This window comes from Erithacus rubecula (assembly GCF_903797595.1).
Source record: "Erithacus rubecula genome assembly, chromosome: 23".
NCBI lineage: Eukaryota > Metazoa > Chordata > Aves > Passeriformes > Muscicapidae > Erithacus > Erithacus rubecula.
The window spans coordinates 4,396,477-4,413,763 of NC_136675.1; the positions used below are offsets into that span (position 1 = coordinate 4,396,477).

Sequence of the window (17,287 nt, forward strand, 5' to 3'; positions counted from 1 at the left end):
ATAACCCTGGAAGGCAAGAATCATTTTTCTTTTGTCACTTAACAACTTGGCCTCATTCACTGATACCTTTAAATAAGAAGGGGGGATTAATTTCTAGTGGGATAAATGCAGACCAGGTTGTTTCCTCCTCTCTTCATTTGCAAAGGGGCCCCCTTTGATGTCTGACAGCTTCCAAGGAAATTGCAAATAATGGGGACAGGATGTCAGTGTGGAGCAGGGGGCACAGGACCACCCAGGAAGGGCACTGATGGCACTGGGAGCCCCCTGAGCCCCAGGGAATCTTGGCCAGGAGATTTGGGCAGTATCAGAGCCACCAGGGTGCTGCAGGCACCCCAACCTTCAGTGCCATCTCCAGGGCACAGACATTTCCCAGGAGCCAGGGGAGCTGCATCACTCCTGACCCCCCTGGACACTGTCAGGCTCATTTGTGGGTGTTTCATTTGTCACTCCTCTTGGCCATGGAAAAAGCCAGCAGCAGGAGAGGGACAAATCAAATTACAAGGCAGCTAATGAAAATAATGGGGAATAAAGCACTTTTGGAGGCTGCTTGGTTGGATTCCTATTTCCCTGTGTCACTGGGTTCAAGCGAGGATGTTTATAACCTCCCAAAGACATTTCATTACCTTTGTGATTAGCTCAATTGACCATGGATTTTTTGCTCTCACAGATCTGAGCCCTTGGAAGAGGAGAAGTGCCAACTCCAAGTCACATTCCCAGCCCACAGCTCGAGCACCTGGAGTCCCCCTGTGCCTTCCAGGGGCCTGGCACTGGCAGTGTGCTCCAGAGTGATAATTATGGGAAATGAAGGGGGTCTCCCTGGGCAGCACAGCCAAGAGTGAGGGGTTCATACAGCAGGAAAAAGGAGAGAACAGCTGGGAGAGCTTTGCCCCTTTTCCATGCAATGCTCCAGCCACTCCAGCCACGAGCAGCTGTCAGTGTCTGCCTGGGCTGGCAGCCCCTACCTGCAACTATTGACTCTGAGTAAATAATCCCCAGGTATCCTTTTCTCCTGATAAAAGCTGGCTTTTTTCTATTATTGTCAGAGGTGTTTATTAGAGCAGAAAAATAATAGTGCTTTGCTTGCAGCCTGATTGCTGGGAAGTGTCAGGAGTGGCCAGGCAGCCCCGACAGCTGGGATCAGACTCAGACATGGTGCCTGGCACCACAGGCACAGGGTCTTGAGGGGCTGTGCTGGGCAGGTGAGAAGCCCCTGCCCAGGTGGTTTGATGGGAAGCAGCATCAAAGGGAAATTTCTTTCCAGCAGTGGCAGAAGGAGAAGATGCTTCACAAGTGAAATCAGCAGAAAAGAGCAGGAGTTTTCAGGAGTATGAGGGGTGAGAGGCTGGTACAGGCACATGGGGAGGTTCCTCTGCCACAGACCTGTGCAAATAGGCAGGAATTTAGTGACAGGCAAGTTCTAGGTGGTCTCATGGAGGATCTCTCCCTCTTGCCCATCCACCCTGTCAAACCCTCTGCAGAGCTGGAGCTGTGGCCCCTTGGCACCATTTTGGCATCTCAAAGAGTAGAGATGAATAATGGCAGCACACCCCACCCCTCCTCCCCCTGCCCATGCCCATCAGGGCCTCCCTGGATCTGCCACACAGAAATTAATCCTCCTGCCTCATTAATTGCAGGAGTGTGTCGGGAGCTGTTCAAGGTCAGCCTCTAGGACCCCTGCCATCAATCCTCTCCAATTTGCAGCTGCCTCGATGGGGAGGAGTGGCAGTGGCACAGCAGAGACAAGCACTGGGACATCTCTGGTGTTTGGGTGACCAGAGCCTGCAGACACAGGAGGGTCCTGGATGGGTTTCTGTCCCAGGAGTGGCTCCATGCTGGCAGACTGCTGATGTCCCCCTGTCCCCTGGTGATGCCATCAGGAGCCAAGGGTCCTCTCCTGACCACCTCTGCCTCACAAAAGTGACTTGATGGGGATCCCTCTGCTCCCTCCTCATTGCTGATGGCTGAGCAGGTCTGAATTAATTACATTGGGCACCAATTAACCAGCTCCCCTCACCCATTAGAGACTGCAGAAGTTTTTGCACATAGATCTTATGTCTTGTGTGACTGGCAATACTCTATTTTTTAGGGAATGAAAAGAAGAAAGGGGAAATCCCTTCAGTGGAGTCAGGATTTGTTGCTTATGGAGCTGATACACACCAGGAATGTACTTGATTCTGTTTAAGAGCAATGATCCACCCAGCAGGGATGGAAACAGAGGTGCTAGGAACAAAAATGTAGCTGAGAGCTCCCAGGCACCGAATGTGGGGCTGCTGCCTGTGGACTGGAAGCAGAGCTGCCCGCAGGGTCTGGCCATGCCCACAGGCTGCTGCCCAATGCACTGGTGCCCATCCCACGCACTGCACCCAGGAAAAACCCTGCAGCTGCTTCCCCTTTCCCCCTTCCCCCTTGCCTGATGGCCTCAGGCTTGGGAAGCTCTTGTGTCACGAACTGGGAGCTGCTGTCCCATCACTCACCCCAAATCCTGCTTCGTGAGCATCCCCCCTCTTTCCGAGCTGTGCTGCCGTTGCTGCCCTGCACCATGGCCTGTGTCACCCCCTGTCACTGCACGCTGGGACCCTCTGCCACCCAGCTGGCTCTCACACCCCAGCAGCCCCCTCCCCACGCATCCTGCTGCCCCAGCCCCTCTGCCAAGCTGGCCGGGACCCGTGGCTCAGCATCTCTGCAGGGTTGGCACCCTGCACTCTCCCCGTATTCCGGTCCCATCCCAGGGATGGGATCTGTGAGCTTGTGAGCGTGACTCAGCGCCGAAGGGGAACCGAGAGCGCTGTCAGGGGGCACGTCTGCTCCATCCCCGCTGGGCTGGGCCGGCTCGGAGCCCGCGGGGACGAGCCCTTTCCCGGGCGAGGTGAGCCCGAGGACAGGCTGGTGTGGGATGCGGGGTCCCCTCTTCACCCCGACCCCAGCGGCGGCGGCGGCGCTTGCCGGTGTCCAGCTGGGTGTTTGCAGCGCTGCGCCCTCGGTTCCCACGGCGATGCCCAGGTCGCCATGGCTACCCACGGGTATTCCTGCTGGTAAACAGCCCGCACGGCACCGGCTTCCGTCCCCCAGCGCTGCGGGTTGCTACACCCCAGGGAAATGTTGCGAGGGCAGCTCCCCCGGCCCCGGCAGGCAGTGGGCACCGGCCCCTGGCCCAGCCCAGGGTGCTGAGCCCCCACCCCAAGCCCCACCAGGAGCCTGACCCGTTACAAGCAGGGCATATTTGGGGGAAAAGTGCCTTTGCTCGTACTGTTGGGCTTGTGAGATCGGTGGTGAGAGCCCCAAACCATCCCCTCCAGCCAGTGCCCAGCTCTGCTGGAGGCAAAGCCAGATCACCCCGGGCTGGTCTCCCACCACACCGAGACACCCTGCTCCCAGGGGCTGCTACGTCCCCCCCCCAGTTTTGGCACTGTGAGCACTCTAGGGTGCTGTGCAGATGAAACACCGCCCCAATCCCAAGAGTAAACAGCACTTTGCACAACAGCCGCCGGGGTTGCGAAGGCGGTGAGTGTGTGTGGAGGGTTGAGCAACCCTCTGTTTACCGCCCATGCCAGCCCCATCCTGCCAGACACGGGATTCCCTGCCCGGGCTGTGCTCCAGCCTGGCACGGGTGGGCACAGCAGCTCAGCACGGCCCCAGGAAAAGAGCTGTTGAAATAACATGGGTTAATGGTCAGTACTGGGAGATACTGGCGGGAACATCATATCATATTGGGCATCTTGCTGGCCACTCACTCTGGGGCAAGCTGGACATTGTGGGCATGGACAAGGACACAGGCTTGGGAATGTGAGCTGCTTCCAGGTGGCATCTCACTGTGCTGGCAGCCACAGCTGGGCTTTCCTCCTGCCCCTTGAGTTGCTCATTCCCTGGCCCACGGCCTCCTGCCACTTTCCCCAGTTCACGCTCTTCTGCCGTGTCCCCCAGCCCAGCCTGGCGGCCCCAGGGCAGCTGCAGTGAGGAACTGTCTGTGCCACATCCCGGCTGTGCCAAACCTGGCCCTGCAGCGGGCAGGGTGGAGGCTGGGCGCTGCTCGGGGTGTCCGCGTCCCCTGGGCTTTCCTGCCTGCGGCGAGCGAGGGGGTCGCAGACTTCAGGGAAGTGTTTTGCAATCACCTTCTTCAGAGCGTCACAGCAACTAACGGCCCTGGTTTTGAGGAACTAACGGGGAAAGCAGCATGTTAGCAAACAGACGGAGCACGGCCAGCCGGCAGCTGGAGCCCGGCACTCAGAGCGGACAGTGAGCCGGACACACAGAGGAGAGGCAGGGATGGAGGCGAGGTAGGGGTGGAGGGGAGGCAGGGGTGGATCGTGGTGCTCAGGTCGCACTGAGCAGTGTCTGCTCTGGCTGCTCTACCCCATCCCCTGCCGGGACAGCCGCATGTGCCGAGTGCTCATGGGTGGCCGCTGTCCCACTTCCCACACTCGAGTGCTTTGTCTCCCTCTGGATGTTGGCCTGGGGGGTGAGGAGCTGTGCGCACCCGGAGCTGGGCACACTGTGAGCAGCCCCTCCTGGGCCACCAAAGTGTCTGTGACCCATCAGGGACACAGGATCCGGGCACGGGCAGAGGCAGCAGCGCTCCCAGGGCATTCCCAGCGGCAGGAAGGGGATGCAGCTGAGAGGGGCAGCCGGGAGGGGCGTGGGCAGGACCCCGCAGCTCCGGCCAGTCCCGCTCTGCTGCTGTCGGCCATCCGCTTCCCTCTCGCAGCTTATCGCCCTCCGCCGCCCTCAGACCGCAAATCTCTGCCCGGCAGCGGCTGGAGATAGTGGAGATAAAATCAGTCCGTGCGTACGGCCGGGCACAGGGTGCTGTGCCCGGGATGGGGCGCGGGGCCCGGACGGTGCCGGCGCTGCGGAAGGACCCGCACTCCTGGGTTTCCACCCTGCGCTTCCCACGCCGGCGGCTGTGGCGGCGCGGGCGCCGAGCCGGGGGCGGAGGTGTCAGAAGGGCTGCGGGAAGGGCTGACGCTGACAGCGAAAGGACATTCTGCTCCAGGAAGCCGGTGACAATGGAGCCCGGCTCCTTCAGCCCACCTCGTCCCCAGCCCTTGCCGACCCCCAGGACGAGCCGCTTTCTGCGTTCCAGGTGATGCCAAAGGCACGGAGGAGACCATGGCCAGGCGCGGTGCTGGGACACCCCTCCTGCTCCTGCTCCTGCACTTGGGCGGTGAGTGCGCTCCCTCCTGCCCTGTCCTGTCCCACAGCCACACCATCCCCAGCACCCTGCGCCCACCCGGGCTGGCCGGGCCGGGGGGCGGCAGGAACGGCGGCAGCGCAGCGGGCACGGGCAGGATGGGGCCTGGCACGTGCCGGTGGCTTGCCCAACGCTCGGCTCTTCCTCTCCAGAGACGGGGGGCCCGTCTAAGGGAAGAGCTCGTCTCTGTGTCCTGCCTGGGCACTGAGGAGCTGAGGTGGCTTTGTCACGGCTGTGCCCAGGTTGCGACATGTTTTTCCTGCCCGCAGGGACACTGGGCTGCGCCTCGGTGATTGTGCACCCCCCCATTGTGCCCCTGGGCTCGGCTGTCACGGCGTCCTGCACCATCCAGAGAGAGCTCTGCCGCGGTTTGGAGCAGGACAAGGTCCGGATCAGATGGATGCTGGACAACAAACTTGTGGCTGGGAGCCAGCACCAGGGTCCGGGGGGCACAGAGGTGTCCAACCTCACCCTGCCCCGCTTCAACCACACACACGCCAGGCTGTGGTGCTGTGTGGAGTGGAATGGGACCAAGCAGCGCCTTAGCATGGCTGAGATCAGGGCGGGCTGTAAGTCTGATGCCACTACAGGTCACCCTCCTCCCCAGCAGGGATGGGCACTTGCTCAGGCTCTTTCCTGGTTGCTCTTCCCCAGACCCTCCTGCGAAGCCCCTCAACCTCAGCTGTGCCCTGAACCTCAGTGACTACGGGCTGACGTGCCAATGGGAGCAGGGAGCTGACAGCCACCTCCCCACCAGCATCGTGCTGAAGTGCACGGGGTAAGTCCCGGGACTGTGGTGCCCTGCCAAACCCCATAGCAAGCCTCATCCTCTGCCAGAAGGACCCCAAGCCCACTGCTCTGCCTGCTGTAGGAGCAGAGGGCAGGCAGTGACAGGCTGCACCCCACGGGGAGGGCACAGCCACTGCACCGTGCCACGCCGGCTGCTCCAGCTGTACCGGCAGATGGAGATCTGGGTGTCTGCCACCAACGCCCTGGGCACAGCCGAGTCAGAGCACCTCCACATCGACCCCATGGACGTGGGTGAGTGACAACACGCAGGTCAGGGGCCAGGGAAGCTCGTCAGCAGTGACAGGGGTATTAGAGTGGCATTAAAGCACGTCGGGCCTTGAGGTCACATTTTCCGGGCAGGTGCCATGATGAATGTGCTGCTGGGATGAATCGCTGCCAGCGCCGCATTACGGAGCGAGCGCCGTGTGCGGCAGGTTATGAGCTGCCAGTTGACCTGCTGCACTCCACAGCTCCTGCAGCAATTGATTACCCATTTATTCAGCAGGTCTATTAATAATGGATCCAGTGCCTATAAACTATTTATAAAAGGAGCCTTCCCAGATGGAGAGACTTATCCTCCCTGATCTGGAGCTGGGGAAGGGCTGGCCAGGAATCAGCTGAGCCGTCCCATGGCTGTGCCACACTCTTGCTCCCAAGCAAATGTGGGGAGTTCCAGACACCAGGCCCCATGGAATCTGTTTTCTCTTCAGAGCTGGGCCTGTGTTGTGCTTGTGAGCATTACTCCATCCCAAGCAGGGACACACACTAGCTCCTGTCCCTTGCCACCAGCCATTCTTCTAAATGTTTAGGGGTGGTTTGACCCCATTTCTTGCTGCAGCACCCTGGCTGCAGCTCCTGGCATTAATAACAGGCACATGTGAGGTCGTGGCTCTGGGCACTGCTCACCACACACCTTTCCAACTCTTCCCTGCTCTTTCTACAGCCAAACTGGACCCCCCAACCCTGCAGAGCATCCAGTCCATCCCTTTCCAGACCGACTGCATTGCCCTGGCCTGGGATGCAGCGTGGGGCACAGAGCACATGGAGCTGCAGTGTGAGCTGCGCTACCGGGCTCACGAGGACCCTGCCTGGGCCCTGGTGAGTGCTGCTGGTGCGGTGGGACCGGGCAGGAGCCGGGACCCTCCCTCTGCTCCAAGCAGTTGGAGAGGAAGGGCCCCCATGTGGGTGGGACAGCAATGTATCCCCCCGCGCCACACCAGGGCCAGCCCCTGCCCGAGGCAGGAGCCGGCACAGCTCTCGTTCCGGCTGCCACCAGGTCAGCGGCATCTTGGGCCGGGCCGGCACCGCGCAGCGCTGCGGCTTCCTCTTCGGCACGCAGTACCACTTCCAGATGCGGTGCCGGCGGAACTCAGCATCGGCGCTGGCTTACTGGAGCGAGTGGAGCCCGGGCAGGAACTACACCACGCACGAGAAAGGTGAGCGTGAGTCACTCAGGGGGTCACCTCTGCCCGAGCAGGCGGCACAGCGCTGGGGACACCGGGCACAGCGCTGGTGGCACAACCACACGGTCTCCTCTCAGTCTCTCCCACCCCTCTCCCGTTGCAGCCCCCACAGGGAAGCTGGACGCGTGGTGGGGGGCTCAGCCGGCCGGGACAGGGGAGCGGCTGGAGGTGCAGCTCCGCTGGAAGGTGAGCAGGGGCGGGCGGGGGGCGCGGGAGCTGCCGGGGCACTGCCTGAGATCCCCGCAGGGACTGACACCCGCACACCCTGCCCGCACCCAGGCCCCACGGCAGCGGGAGGCCAACGGGCGAGTGCTGGGCTACCGTGTCACCCTGAGCCCCCGGAGGAGGGGCAGGGACCCCCCCACCCTCTGCAACACCACCTACACCCAGTGCAACTTCTCGGTGCCCGCGGGGACCAGAAGGGTCTATCTCTCAGCCTACAACAGCGCCGGCGAGTCGGCACCGACCGAGGTCGCGCTCCTGGAGAGGAAAGGTGAGAGCAGCGCCCAAAACCTCCGCCTGCATCCCGGGGCTCTGCTCCCCCCGAGCAGGTGCCATGGGGCGCACAGCCAGGGCGAGGAGAGGGCAGACTCCCAACCCGGGTGCACAGGGGCTGATGTGGGATGTGGGAGAGGTGCTCCCCTCTCCCTCCATCCCGGCTGCTTGTTCCATGCAGGTCAGCCCCTGGACGGGCTCCGGGCCGTGCCCGGGGGCGAGCGCAGCCTCTGGGTGCACTGGGAGGCGCCGCTGGCCCCAGTGGTCGCCTACGTGCTGGAGTGGCAGCGGGTGACAGCAGAGCCTGAGCGCTGCAGTGCGTGCTGGCAGATGGAGCGTGACGGGGCAGCCACCACAGCCCTTATCCAGGGTAGGTGGGGGCTGCCAGGGGGCCCTGACCCCCTGGTCACTTGTCCCAGGGGGCTTGCACCCATCCTGACCAATCCAGGACCAAGCCCTGCCCCCAGCTCACTTCCCACCCTTCCTCCTTCCCCCTGGATCCACCCCCAGGGTCGTTGGGCTGGTGCCGTGGGGCAGGGGGGAAAGCAGTAGCCAGTGCCCTGAACTCCCTCTGCTCTCCATTGTAGATGGCATCGAGCCTTTCCAGCGGTACATCATCTCACTGTACCCCCTCTATGAGGACACTGTCGGGGTGCCCGTCCACACCACTGCCTACTCCCAGCAGAAGGGTACGTGGGAAGGGTGCCCCACCACCAAGACCTTGCCCTTCCAAAAGGAGCAACAACCCCTTCCCCATGTACCCCTAATCCAGGGGCTGTACCAAAAAGCTCAGCTTGGGGGGCTGGATTTGTCTCATCTCTGAATGTGCTCTCAACTCCCCTACAGCATGGGCAGGTCCTGGCACCCACACCTTGGGAGTGGGACCCCCCCCATCAGTTTCCACCCCAGGCAGTGGCTCTGCTCAGCACTTTGTCCCCTCCTTGTCCTGCTTTTTCCAGCACCATCCCATGCCCCAAAGCTTCACCTGAAGAGGATCAGCAAGTCAGAGGCTGAGCTGTGCTGGGAGCCGCTGCCAGTGGAGATGCAGAACGGTTTCATCACCACCTACACCATCTTCTGGGCCAACAGCATCACCAATGGGGCCAGTGAGTCCTGCCTGCAGCACCACTGACCTCGCCCTGTGTCCCATCTCAGTGTGTTGGGTGGAGATATCAGGAGACCCTGAGATCTTCTCAGAGAGGGTCAGGGGGTTTTATGGGCTCCCTGCCAGCAGAGACCCGAGGGGCTGTGCTGATGGGGGGATTCTGCCTCACCACCAGCCCCGTGTGTCCCCAGGTGCCACTGTGAATCCTTCCCTCAGCTCCTTTGTCATCCGTGGGCTGAAGCCATCGACCCTGTACAAGGTGCACATCATGGCATCCACGGCCGCCGGCAGCACCAACGGCACCAGCCTGACGCTGGTGACCAGAGTCCTGGGTGAGGGCTGCAGGGGAAGGGGGAAATGGGAGGGGACCTGCAACCCTCGGTGCTGCTCCGACCTTACAGCACAGCAGAGCTGGCGGTGCCCGCTGCAGCTCCCTGTGACCCTGTCCGGCTTCCCAGATGACACCGAGATCCAGTTCCTCTTCCTGACCCTGGGGCTGGTCTTTGTCGTGCTAGTGGCGTTGCTCATCTGCTTCCAGAAGAACGAGCGGTGAGTACCAGCACCCTGCCCCAAGCTGGGCTGGGACAGGGTGGCCTTGAGGGATGACATCCCGCGGGAGCTTGGCCCCAGTCCAGCACTGAGGCCACCCGTTCCAGCCCGCCCCGCTGAGTCCCCCCATCCCCGCGGTCCCCAGGATGAAGGAGCAGCTCTGGCCCAGTGTCCCCGACCCCGCCAACAGCAGCCTGGGCAAGTGGGTGCCGGCAGCGGTGCCGCAGGTGAGACCGGCTGCTCCCCAGTCCCCACCCAGCACACGTCCCCACTGTGGGGACAGCAGGGGCAGGTGGCACCGGCTGTGACCTCCCGCTGGTCCCCAGGAGCCGCTCCAAGTCCTCGCCACGAGGGAGCCCGGCCCGGCCGCTATCTCCACGGTCACTGTGCTGGAAGGGGAAGCGGGGAAGCAGCCGGGGAAGGAGCACCCCGCCCTGCCCGCCGCCCTCCCGGCGCTGTCCCGGCCCTACGTGCGGCAGGAGGGACCCGGGGAGCCCGTGCAGTACGCGCGGGTGGGGGGTGCGGGCTACCGGGGCCAGCGGCTGCTCCCCGAGCCCGCTCCCCGCTTCTACGAGAACCTGCGAGGCGGCGGCGGCGGCGCGGGTGACTGGGGGTTCCTCGAGGAGCCCCCCGCCACCTTCCCGCTGCTGCAGGGGCTCCGCATCGGCGGCGCCGAGGAGCTGCACGAGTGCCGGGCGGACTAGCGCGGGATGGAGCCGGGCAGCCACACCTGGCTGCGGGAAGCCCGGGATGCGGGATCCACCCGCGGGGCTCCAGCCGCGCCCCGGGGCGCTGCCCGGCTCCACCCCGCTCTGTGTGTGCGTCCCCTCCCGACCGTCTCCCTCCGAAATAAACGGGGACGTGATGATAACAAGCCTGCTCCTCTGCGGGAAGGGGATGGGAACGGGGATGGGGACGGGGACAGGATGGGAACCAGGAACAGGACCGGGACACGACCAGGACGGGGACGGGACCGAGACAGGGATGGAGATGGGGATAGAGACGGGACCGAGACGCGGATGGGGAATGGGGATGGGGACGGGACAGAGATCGGGACAGGGACGAGGACAAGGATGAGGATGGGGGACGAGGATAGGTAGGGGACGGGATAGAGTCGGGGATGGGGATGGGGACGGGACCGAGACGGGAACTTGGACGGGGATCGGGACCGGGACGAGGACAAGGATGAGGACGGGGAAAGGCAGGGGACTAAACAGAGGAGGGGACGGGACCAGGACGGGGACGGGATAGAGTCGGGGATGGGGATGGGAATGGGGACGGGACCGAGACGGGAACTTGGACGGGGATCGGGACCGGGACGAGGACAAGGATGAGGACGGGGAAAGGTAGGGGACGAAACAGAGGAGGGGACGGGACCAGGACGGGGACGCGATCGTGACGGGGATGGAGATGGGGATGGGGACAGGACCGGGACAAGGATGGGGACAGTCAGAGGTTCCGGGACGGGAGAGCAGCAGGATGCGGGGCCGCCATCGACGCGCTCGGCGCTCGCTGCCCGCCCTGCCCCGGCACTCGCTGCCGCGCCTGCGCAAGATGGCGGCGCCCATGGCGGCGTGTCGGTGAGCCCGGGCCATGCTGGCGCTGCTGGGCCGCGGCCTGGCCGGGCCGGCCCGCGCCGGGGCCGCCGTGCTGGGCAGGGCAGAGCCCGGTGAGGGGCACGGGGGGCTCGGGAGGCCGGGTAGGGGAAGGTGAAAAGGGAAGAGAACCCCGCTGGAGGAACGGGGGAGGCGCCGCGGCCGCGGTGGGAGCTGAGGGGAGAGGGGCGGGCTGGGGGTCGGGGGTGGCCCGGGGGTGCTCAGGGGGTTCTCGTGCTCTGTCCCACCGGGAATGCGACGGGGCCGGGTGACTTTGGGGGTACCCGGGGCGCGGGCAGCAGCACGGGCCTGAAAGAGCAGCTGGAGAGTTTGTTCTCGAAAGGTCAAAAAAGGACAAAGTCCCGGCTGATGCTGAATATTGGTGTGTGCACCGAGCTGTGTCTGACGCGGCTCAGAGCAGCCTCTCCACATCGCTGATGAGACTGAGTTAATTCAGCAGTTTAAACCCTCGGAATGGCCCCATCTCCTCACTGCTCAGGGCGTGCAGTCTGTCCTGTTTGCTCACTCTCAAGCAGCACAGCTTGCTTGCTTTTAGCACCATGTGAGAGGTACTGAACTATCTCACACTCTGGGGTTAAATCCCTGCCTGGTCACTGGTCACCCCAGAGTCTCAGTGCTCTGACTCCAAGCACACCAAGCAGTATTGATGAGTACAGAGCTGGAGAAGTGCACTCAAGTCTGATATTTTTCTGTTTCTCCCCCCAGCCTGCTGTCCTGTGCTCCAGGCAACCAGGGGTTATGCCAAAGCTGTAACAAAGAAGAAGAAAGGTATGTCAGGATCCACAGGACCAGATGTTTTACTGTTGACATGCTCAGAGCTGTACCCTCATGGCACAGAAATCATTCCAGAAATAGTTCCTTGCAAGCTCAGGAGTTACTCAGGAGATTCCCCTCCTCCTGAGTGTGGGGAAATAAACAATTGTCAGTAGATCCTGTGAGACAGGAGGTCTGTGAGGATGGTGAGGGCCTGGCACAGGGTGCCCAGAGAAGCTGTGGCTGCCCCTGGATCCCTGGAAGTGTCCAAGGCCAGGTTGGATGGGGCTGGGATAGTGGAAAGTGACCCTGCTCATGGCAGGGAGTGGAATCAGATGGGCTTTAAAATCCCTTCCAGCACAAACTATTTTGGTATTCTGTGATCTGTGAGCTTGGTGGATTGTTGTGAGTACATGTACATCATATTTTAAACCCAGAGTGCTGAAGGGAAAAGGCTGAACCTGTTCTTTTTTCACTCAGTTCCTGCCCTTTTGACTGGATCTGCTCAGTTTGGAGCACACAGCCAGTTTCCTTCAGAACATTTCCTCTGGTCTGGTTTGCAAGGTCAGAGCTCTGACTTTGTCCTGCTCTTCCTCAAATGTTTATCTTTTTGTAGACATCCCCAGCCATCTGGATGACCTTCCTCCCACCATGCTGAAGAAGGATTATGCCAAGCTCCCAATAATGAACAGGTATGAACAGGGAGAGGGACTGGCTGCTCTCTCCAGGAGTTTGTATCTTACATATAACCATAATAAGTGGAAGCTTTCACCTGCTCACTAATTAATTATTAATGCTCTGTGTGCACAAAAATTGCAAAGTCAGTTTGAAAGCAAATTTACAGATACAGAGGTCAGGGCTTGATTGTTCACTCCATGTGAGATGGAGTGCTGGTTGCCCAAGTCCTCTGTGGGCTTTGAAGTCCATAAAAAAAAAACCAAACAACTAAATAATTTTGAAATACTAGAAACACTCATCTTGCAAATAATCTGTGCCTCTGTGTCTTGAGCTCAGGTGATGGAGGATGTCCTTAAACAACTCAACATGAGTTCAGCTGCTGCTGAATTTGGGCTCTAAGCACTGCTGTGCTCTGATGCAGAACTGCTCATGTGTGGTGCAGGGAGGGCCCCCAGTGGCCTGACTGTGACTGTCACTGCTCTCTGAAGGAACCACTCTTAAAATTAAAGATTTCTGCAGCAAAACTACTCAGTACTCCTGTAATCTGAGCCATGATTTTGCTTAGGAAAGTGAGCACCAGTTTATGGCTGCCAGGTTTGGGAGGGGAGGAGAGTCCCTGTAAATTTGTAGAGTAAATTAAACCTGAGAAAAGTGAGTGTGTTCTGAGAACCTGAGTTCATTTTTGTTGTTAAATAGACTTGTTTCTAGTTTGTTTATAAGCTAATTTGCCATCTCCTTGCAGTGTGGATGATGTAGTGAAAAGGCTGCTGTCCTTGGAAATGGCAAGTCAGGTCAGTGTCATTCTGCTTGCTTGAAAAAAAACAGATTTAATGAACACCTTAATGTGAGATTTGTCTGTGTTGTTAAATATCTTTCATTTACTGTATTTTAAGTGACTGAAAATATTGGGGTGATGAAATACAGTGATAAGTTCTGGTTTGCTCTTAAAATTTATCACACTGAAGTGGTAACAATTGCATATTAAAATGAGAGAATAAAGTATTCAGGGGTGACAGGGCAATGAGCTGTTCTGTTGCTGCTCTGGCTGACCCCCTGGGTTCTAGGAGCCATTGCACTGGACAGCAGATGTCCTTCAAGTTATTTTTACTTTCCATGTGCCCAGAAAACAAACAGGTAGGAAAGTGGCACAAAGATCTCTATGCCATTCCTCTATGCTTGCCACTTCAGCTTAAAAAGATATAAAAGCACTGACTAAAGGTCTGAATTGCAAAGCCCTTCTCTGGGTGTTTGGGAAGAGAGCTGAGTGTCTCTGACCTCTGTTCTGAGACAGTGACAACCTCTTTTCTGTGACCCACAGAAGGAGAAGATGAAAGTAAAGATACAGCAGCTGGTGGAGAAGGTCAGGAGGTCTTCCAATGACAATGGCTCCTTTGAGGTGCAAGGCAAGTTAAAAAAGGAAAGGGTATTGTTGGCAGATGAAACATCTCTGCTTCTATTCAGCTGTTCCCACCCCAGCACTTCCAGTTTGCTGGATAATTCAGGAGAATCTCCTCCAGGAGAGCTGCTGAGAGGCAGGTACCCTGCAGGCTGCCCTGCAGGACTGCTGCAGGTCTGGAATTGCAGAGGCTGCTGGGGCACTTCACTGGATGCTCCACATCCACCCTCCAAAGGCAGTGTGTGCATGATTCTGCTTGGAGTGCTTCTGTGACATGAAGCACTGAGCTGCAGCTCTTACCAAAATGAGCCAAATCAGCCACAGAACCCACATTTTTCTCTGCATCAAAGAGCTGTTGCTGCAGCACAGTGAAGACAGTGCAGGGTCATGTTGCACTGACCATCACTGGTGACTTCTTTGTCATCAGTAAAGCCCTTCAGTTCCTCAGGATGCCACCAGCCCCTCCCTCCAGAGCCCCAAACCCCAAAGACCTTGCTGCTGCCCTTGAGAAATAAAAACCCAACCTTTATTGCTGTCTGTTTCCCCAGAGCTTAAATCCCGTGAGGTGAAATAAATGCAAAATCACTGGGAATTGGATGAGTGCAAGAGGAATAAATTCACAGATAAATTTATATGAAGTGTTGCTAAAATCTTACCCTCTAATTCAGCAGCCTTACAACAGTCACAGCTCTGCAGGTTGTGTGTTCCTGTCTGTTGTGCCCCGTGCAGGGCTGTGGGCAGTGTTTGCTGTGGACAGTGTTTCCTGTGGGCAGTGCTTTACCATGGTCAGTCCCTGCCATGCTGCTGTGGGTACCTGCAGGGGCAGCAGTGCTCAGCTGGCAGCTTGAGACAAGGCAGATGATCCTGGGTCACCTGGGAAAGCTGCTGCTCTGACACAGCTGCTCTCTCTGTCCTTTCCAGTTGCTATTCTGACTGCCAGGATCCGCACGCTCGAGGAGCATCTCCAGAAGCATCCCAAGGTAACTCGGGGGTCTGAGCCCACACACAGCAGCTGCTCAGGTGGTTTTCTCAGTTTATAACAAAAGGATTGTAATCCTGGGGATTATGGCTTTCCTAAGGAGGTTTAAAAATAGTTACAGCTGTTCCCTGGTGCCAGTGTGAGGAGCTGCTGGCTCAGGCACAGCTGGATTCTCACCCACTCTGCTCTGTGTTCTGGTTTGTTACTGTAGTGGAGGAAATGGCTGAGCAGATTCCTGTGGGCAGAGTTGAGCTCCATTTCTCCTCACTGCAGATGTGGCTTCACCACTTAGTTTTCACTAATTAACGAATGCAGCTGCAGTAACAAACAAACAGCAAAGTCTGTGCTTGTTCTGCTCATGGCAGTGTTTGGTGGATGAATGTCCCACTCCCCTGCCTGCCCAAATTGGAGACATCTTAACTGAATTTATGTTCATAAAACAGATATCAAAGATTCTTTATGCAGGGCAAAAAGTGGGAAGTGGATTGATAACTACATTTGAAAGAAGTGTGTAATTGTTACTTGTGAAAACATGAAGGGTACAAGAGAACAGAACTGAGCTTTTTATGACAGGCCAGAAGCTGTACCAAGTATTGCAGTGAAGTTGGACCTTTTGGAATTCCTTGGCTGAAGCCTGTTCTTTATACAAATCACTCATCTAGGACAGGGAGATGTCTCCTGTGAGGGATTGCTACCCTTGAGCCCTTCCAAAGAACAGCCAGACAGTCAGAGCCAAGTCACAGATTATTTTCATATTTCATTTCTGGCAAAAAAAAAAAGGTAAATGCTTGTGTTATTCTGAGGCTTCAAGAGAAGCAGGTTTTGATCAGAAGACCTTCCCTGCAGCTTTGGCACAGCCTGAAACTGTACATAAGCTGAAAACAGTCTTCAGGGAAGGTGAAGCTGTATGGAAGAGAGAAAGCAATTCCAGTGCAAAGCAAATTACATCTCCTTGGATCAGCTTGTGCTGACCTGATGTACTCGCAGCACCTGCCAACAGAAGTTGTTCTAAGACTGTCCTTAACCTGACTGTTCCCTTTCAGCCAAACCCTGGAGCACTCTCAGCAGTTTCTGGGAGTGGCAGGACCCTGTGCCTGCAGTGGGGTGAAGCTCAGGTGCTTTGCAGGACAAAAAGAACCGGCGGTTGCTGCTGATGGCCGTGGACCGGCGGAGGAAGATGCTGGGCTACCTGCGGAGGGTCAACCACAGCACCTTTGAGAACACCTGCAGGGAGCTGGGCATCCAGTACAGCCCCCCACAGCCCTACAGCCGCCGCCTCACCAAGCGCTGGCTGGTCAAGAAGGCTTTGTGCATCAAGGTATGGAGCAGGGAAAATCCCTCTGGAAGTTACAACTGGCTGGTAGCTGAGTTCTCTTAAGCAAAGTTTTGACTTTGATCCTGGCTGTGGAGGGTTGTCTGAGCTCAGCTAAGAGCTCTGTGGGGGATATTTATGTCACAGGCATTGACACATGCTGGAGTGGTGTGCTCAAAAAGTAGTTATTCAAACCAGCTTTTTTCTCAGATCCTTTTCTCAGATCACCAATAAGTGAGAAAATTTGATGGCAGTTTGGAACAGAAATGTGGGTGCACCCACTGTCTGTCCTGATTTGCTCAGAATATGAGAGTTTAACTGCTGTGTGCAGTAGATTTTGGTATAACTGAGCTGAACCAAAAGCTGAACGTGCCTTAGATTTGTAAATGCTAAATTTCAGTGCAATTAAATTAAAACCAAAGGACTGGACCAAAGGTGTCCAAGGAATGACTAGACATGGCACTCAGTGCTGCTCTGGTTTGGTTGACAAGGTGGGGATTGGTCACAGGTTGGACTCAGTGGTCTCAGAAGTCTTTTCCAGCCTGAATGATTCAGTGATTGACTGGGTGGCTGTAACAAAATAATCTCAGATGGTTCCCTGGAGCAAGGAAGGCACAGAGGGAAGATTTGATCTAGTTCTTGCTGGAACTGCTCTGCCAGCAGCAGACAGCCTGGGGAGCAGCTCTGCAGGCAACTTTCTCTCCCTTCTGCTTCCACAGGTGTTTGAGGAGAAGCAGAAGCTCAAGGCAGCTGAGAGACTAAAGCAGAGGAGAGAGTGGCAGGCGAGAGCAAGGGCTGCACGGGAACAGCAGGAGAAGCAGGTGCAGGAGAAGCAGGCACAGGAGGGGACACCTGTGTAGTGGCACTGGCACAGACAGGCTGACAATAAACACCTGCCCAAAGACCTCAAGCCTCTTTGCTCTTGTCTCTGCCGTTCTGACCACCTGGGAAGTGCAGTGGGTGG

The 17,287-nt window shown here is 58.0% G+C and overlaps 2 protein-coding genes across 3 annotated transcripts; both read left to right on the plus strand.

Moving 5' to 3' along the window:
• Positions 1–3,994: 3,994 nt before the first annotated feature.
• CSF3R (colony stimulating factor 3 receptor) lies at positions 3,995–10,446 on the plus strand. Of its 2 annotated transcripts, none has more exons than XM_079325593.1 (16): positions 3,995–4,280; positions 4,995–5,161; positions 5,458–5,757; positions 5,843–5,966; positions 6,060–6,229; positions 6,921–7,075; positions 7,254–7,413; positions 7,544–7,626; positions 7,720–7,933; positions 8,117–8,305; positions 8,523–8,624; positions 8,895–9,041; positions 9,232–9,372; positions 9,499–9,589; positions 9,735–9,816; positions 9,916–10,446. In XM_079325593.1, the coding sequence occupies exons 2-16, from the start codon at positions 5,107–5,109 to the stop codon at positions 10,291–10,293; spliced, it is 2,391 nt and encodes a 796-aa protein (XP_079181719.1). In that variant the 5' UTR covers positions 3,995–4,280; positions 4,995–5,106; the 3' UTR covers positions 10,294–10,446. The 2 variants fall into 2 exon arrangements, with proteins under 2 accessions (XP_079181719.1, XP_079181718.1); XM_079325592.1 differs by having other exon boundaries at positions 3,997–4,274; positions 5,081–5,161.
• A 687-nt stretch (positions 10,447–11,133) lies between these two features.
• On the plus strand, positions 11,134–17,227 carry MRPS15 (mitochondrial ribosomal protein S15). Its single transcript, XM_079325604.1, has 8 exons — positions 11,134–11,258; positions 11,911–11,973; positions 12,575–12,650; positions 13,379–13,427; positions 13,955–14,039; positions 14,954–15,012; positions 16,138–16,329; positions 17,043–17,227. The coding sequence occupies exons 1-8, from the start codon at positions 11,183–11,185 to the stop codon at positions 17,181–17,183; spliced, it is 741 nt and encodes a 246-aa protein (XP_079181730.1). The 5' UTR covers positions 11,134–11,182; the 3' UTR covers positions 17,184–17,227.
• Positions 17,228–17,287: the final 60 nt, after the last annotated feature.

Excerpts from the sequence above, each read along its gene's own strand:
- MRPS15 (XM_079325604.1), top strand. The coding sequence starts at position 11,183 with ATGCTGGCGCTGCTGGGCCGCGGCCTGGCCGGGCCGGCCCGCGCCGGG. Across the intron at positions 12,651-13,378 it reads AAGCTCCCAATAATGAACAG|TGTGGATGATGTAGTGAAAA; the intron begins GTATGAACAGGG and ends ATCTCCTTGCAG. Across the intron at positions 16,330-17,042 it reads AGAAGGCTTTGTGCATCAAG|GTGTTTGAGGAGAAGCAGAA; the intron begins GTATGGAGCAGG and ends CTGCTTCCACAG.
- CSF3R (XM_079325593.1), top strand. The coding sequence starts at position 5,107 with ATGGCCAGGCGCGGTGCTGGGACACCCCTCCTGCTCCTGCTCCTGCAC. Across the intron at positions 7,414-7,543 it reads CTACACCACGCACGAGAAAG|CCCCCACAGGGAAGCTGGAC; the intron begins GTGAGCGTGAGT and ends CTCCCGTTGCAG. Across the intron at positions 8,306-8,522 it reads CACCACAGCCCTTATCCAGG|ATGGCATCGAGCCTTTCCAG; the intron begins GTAGGTGGGGGC and ends TCTCCATTGTAG.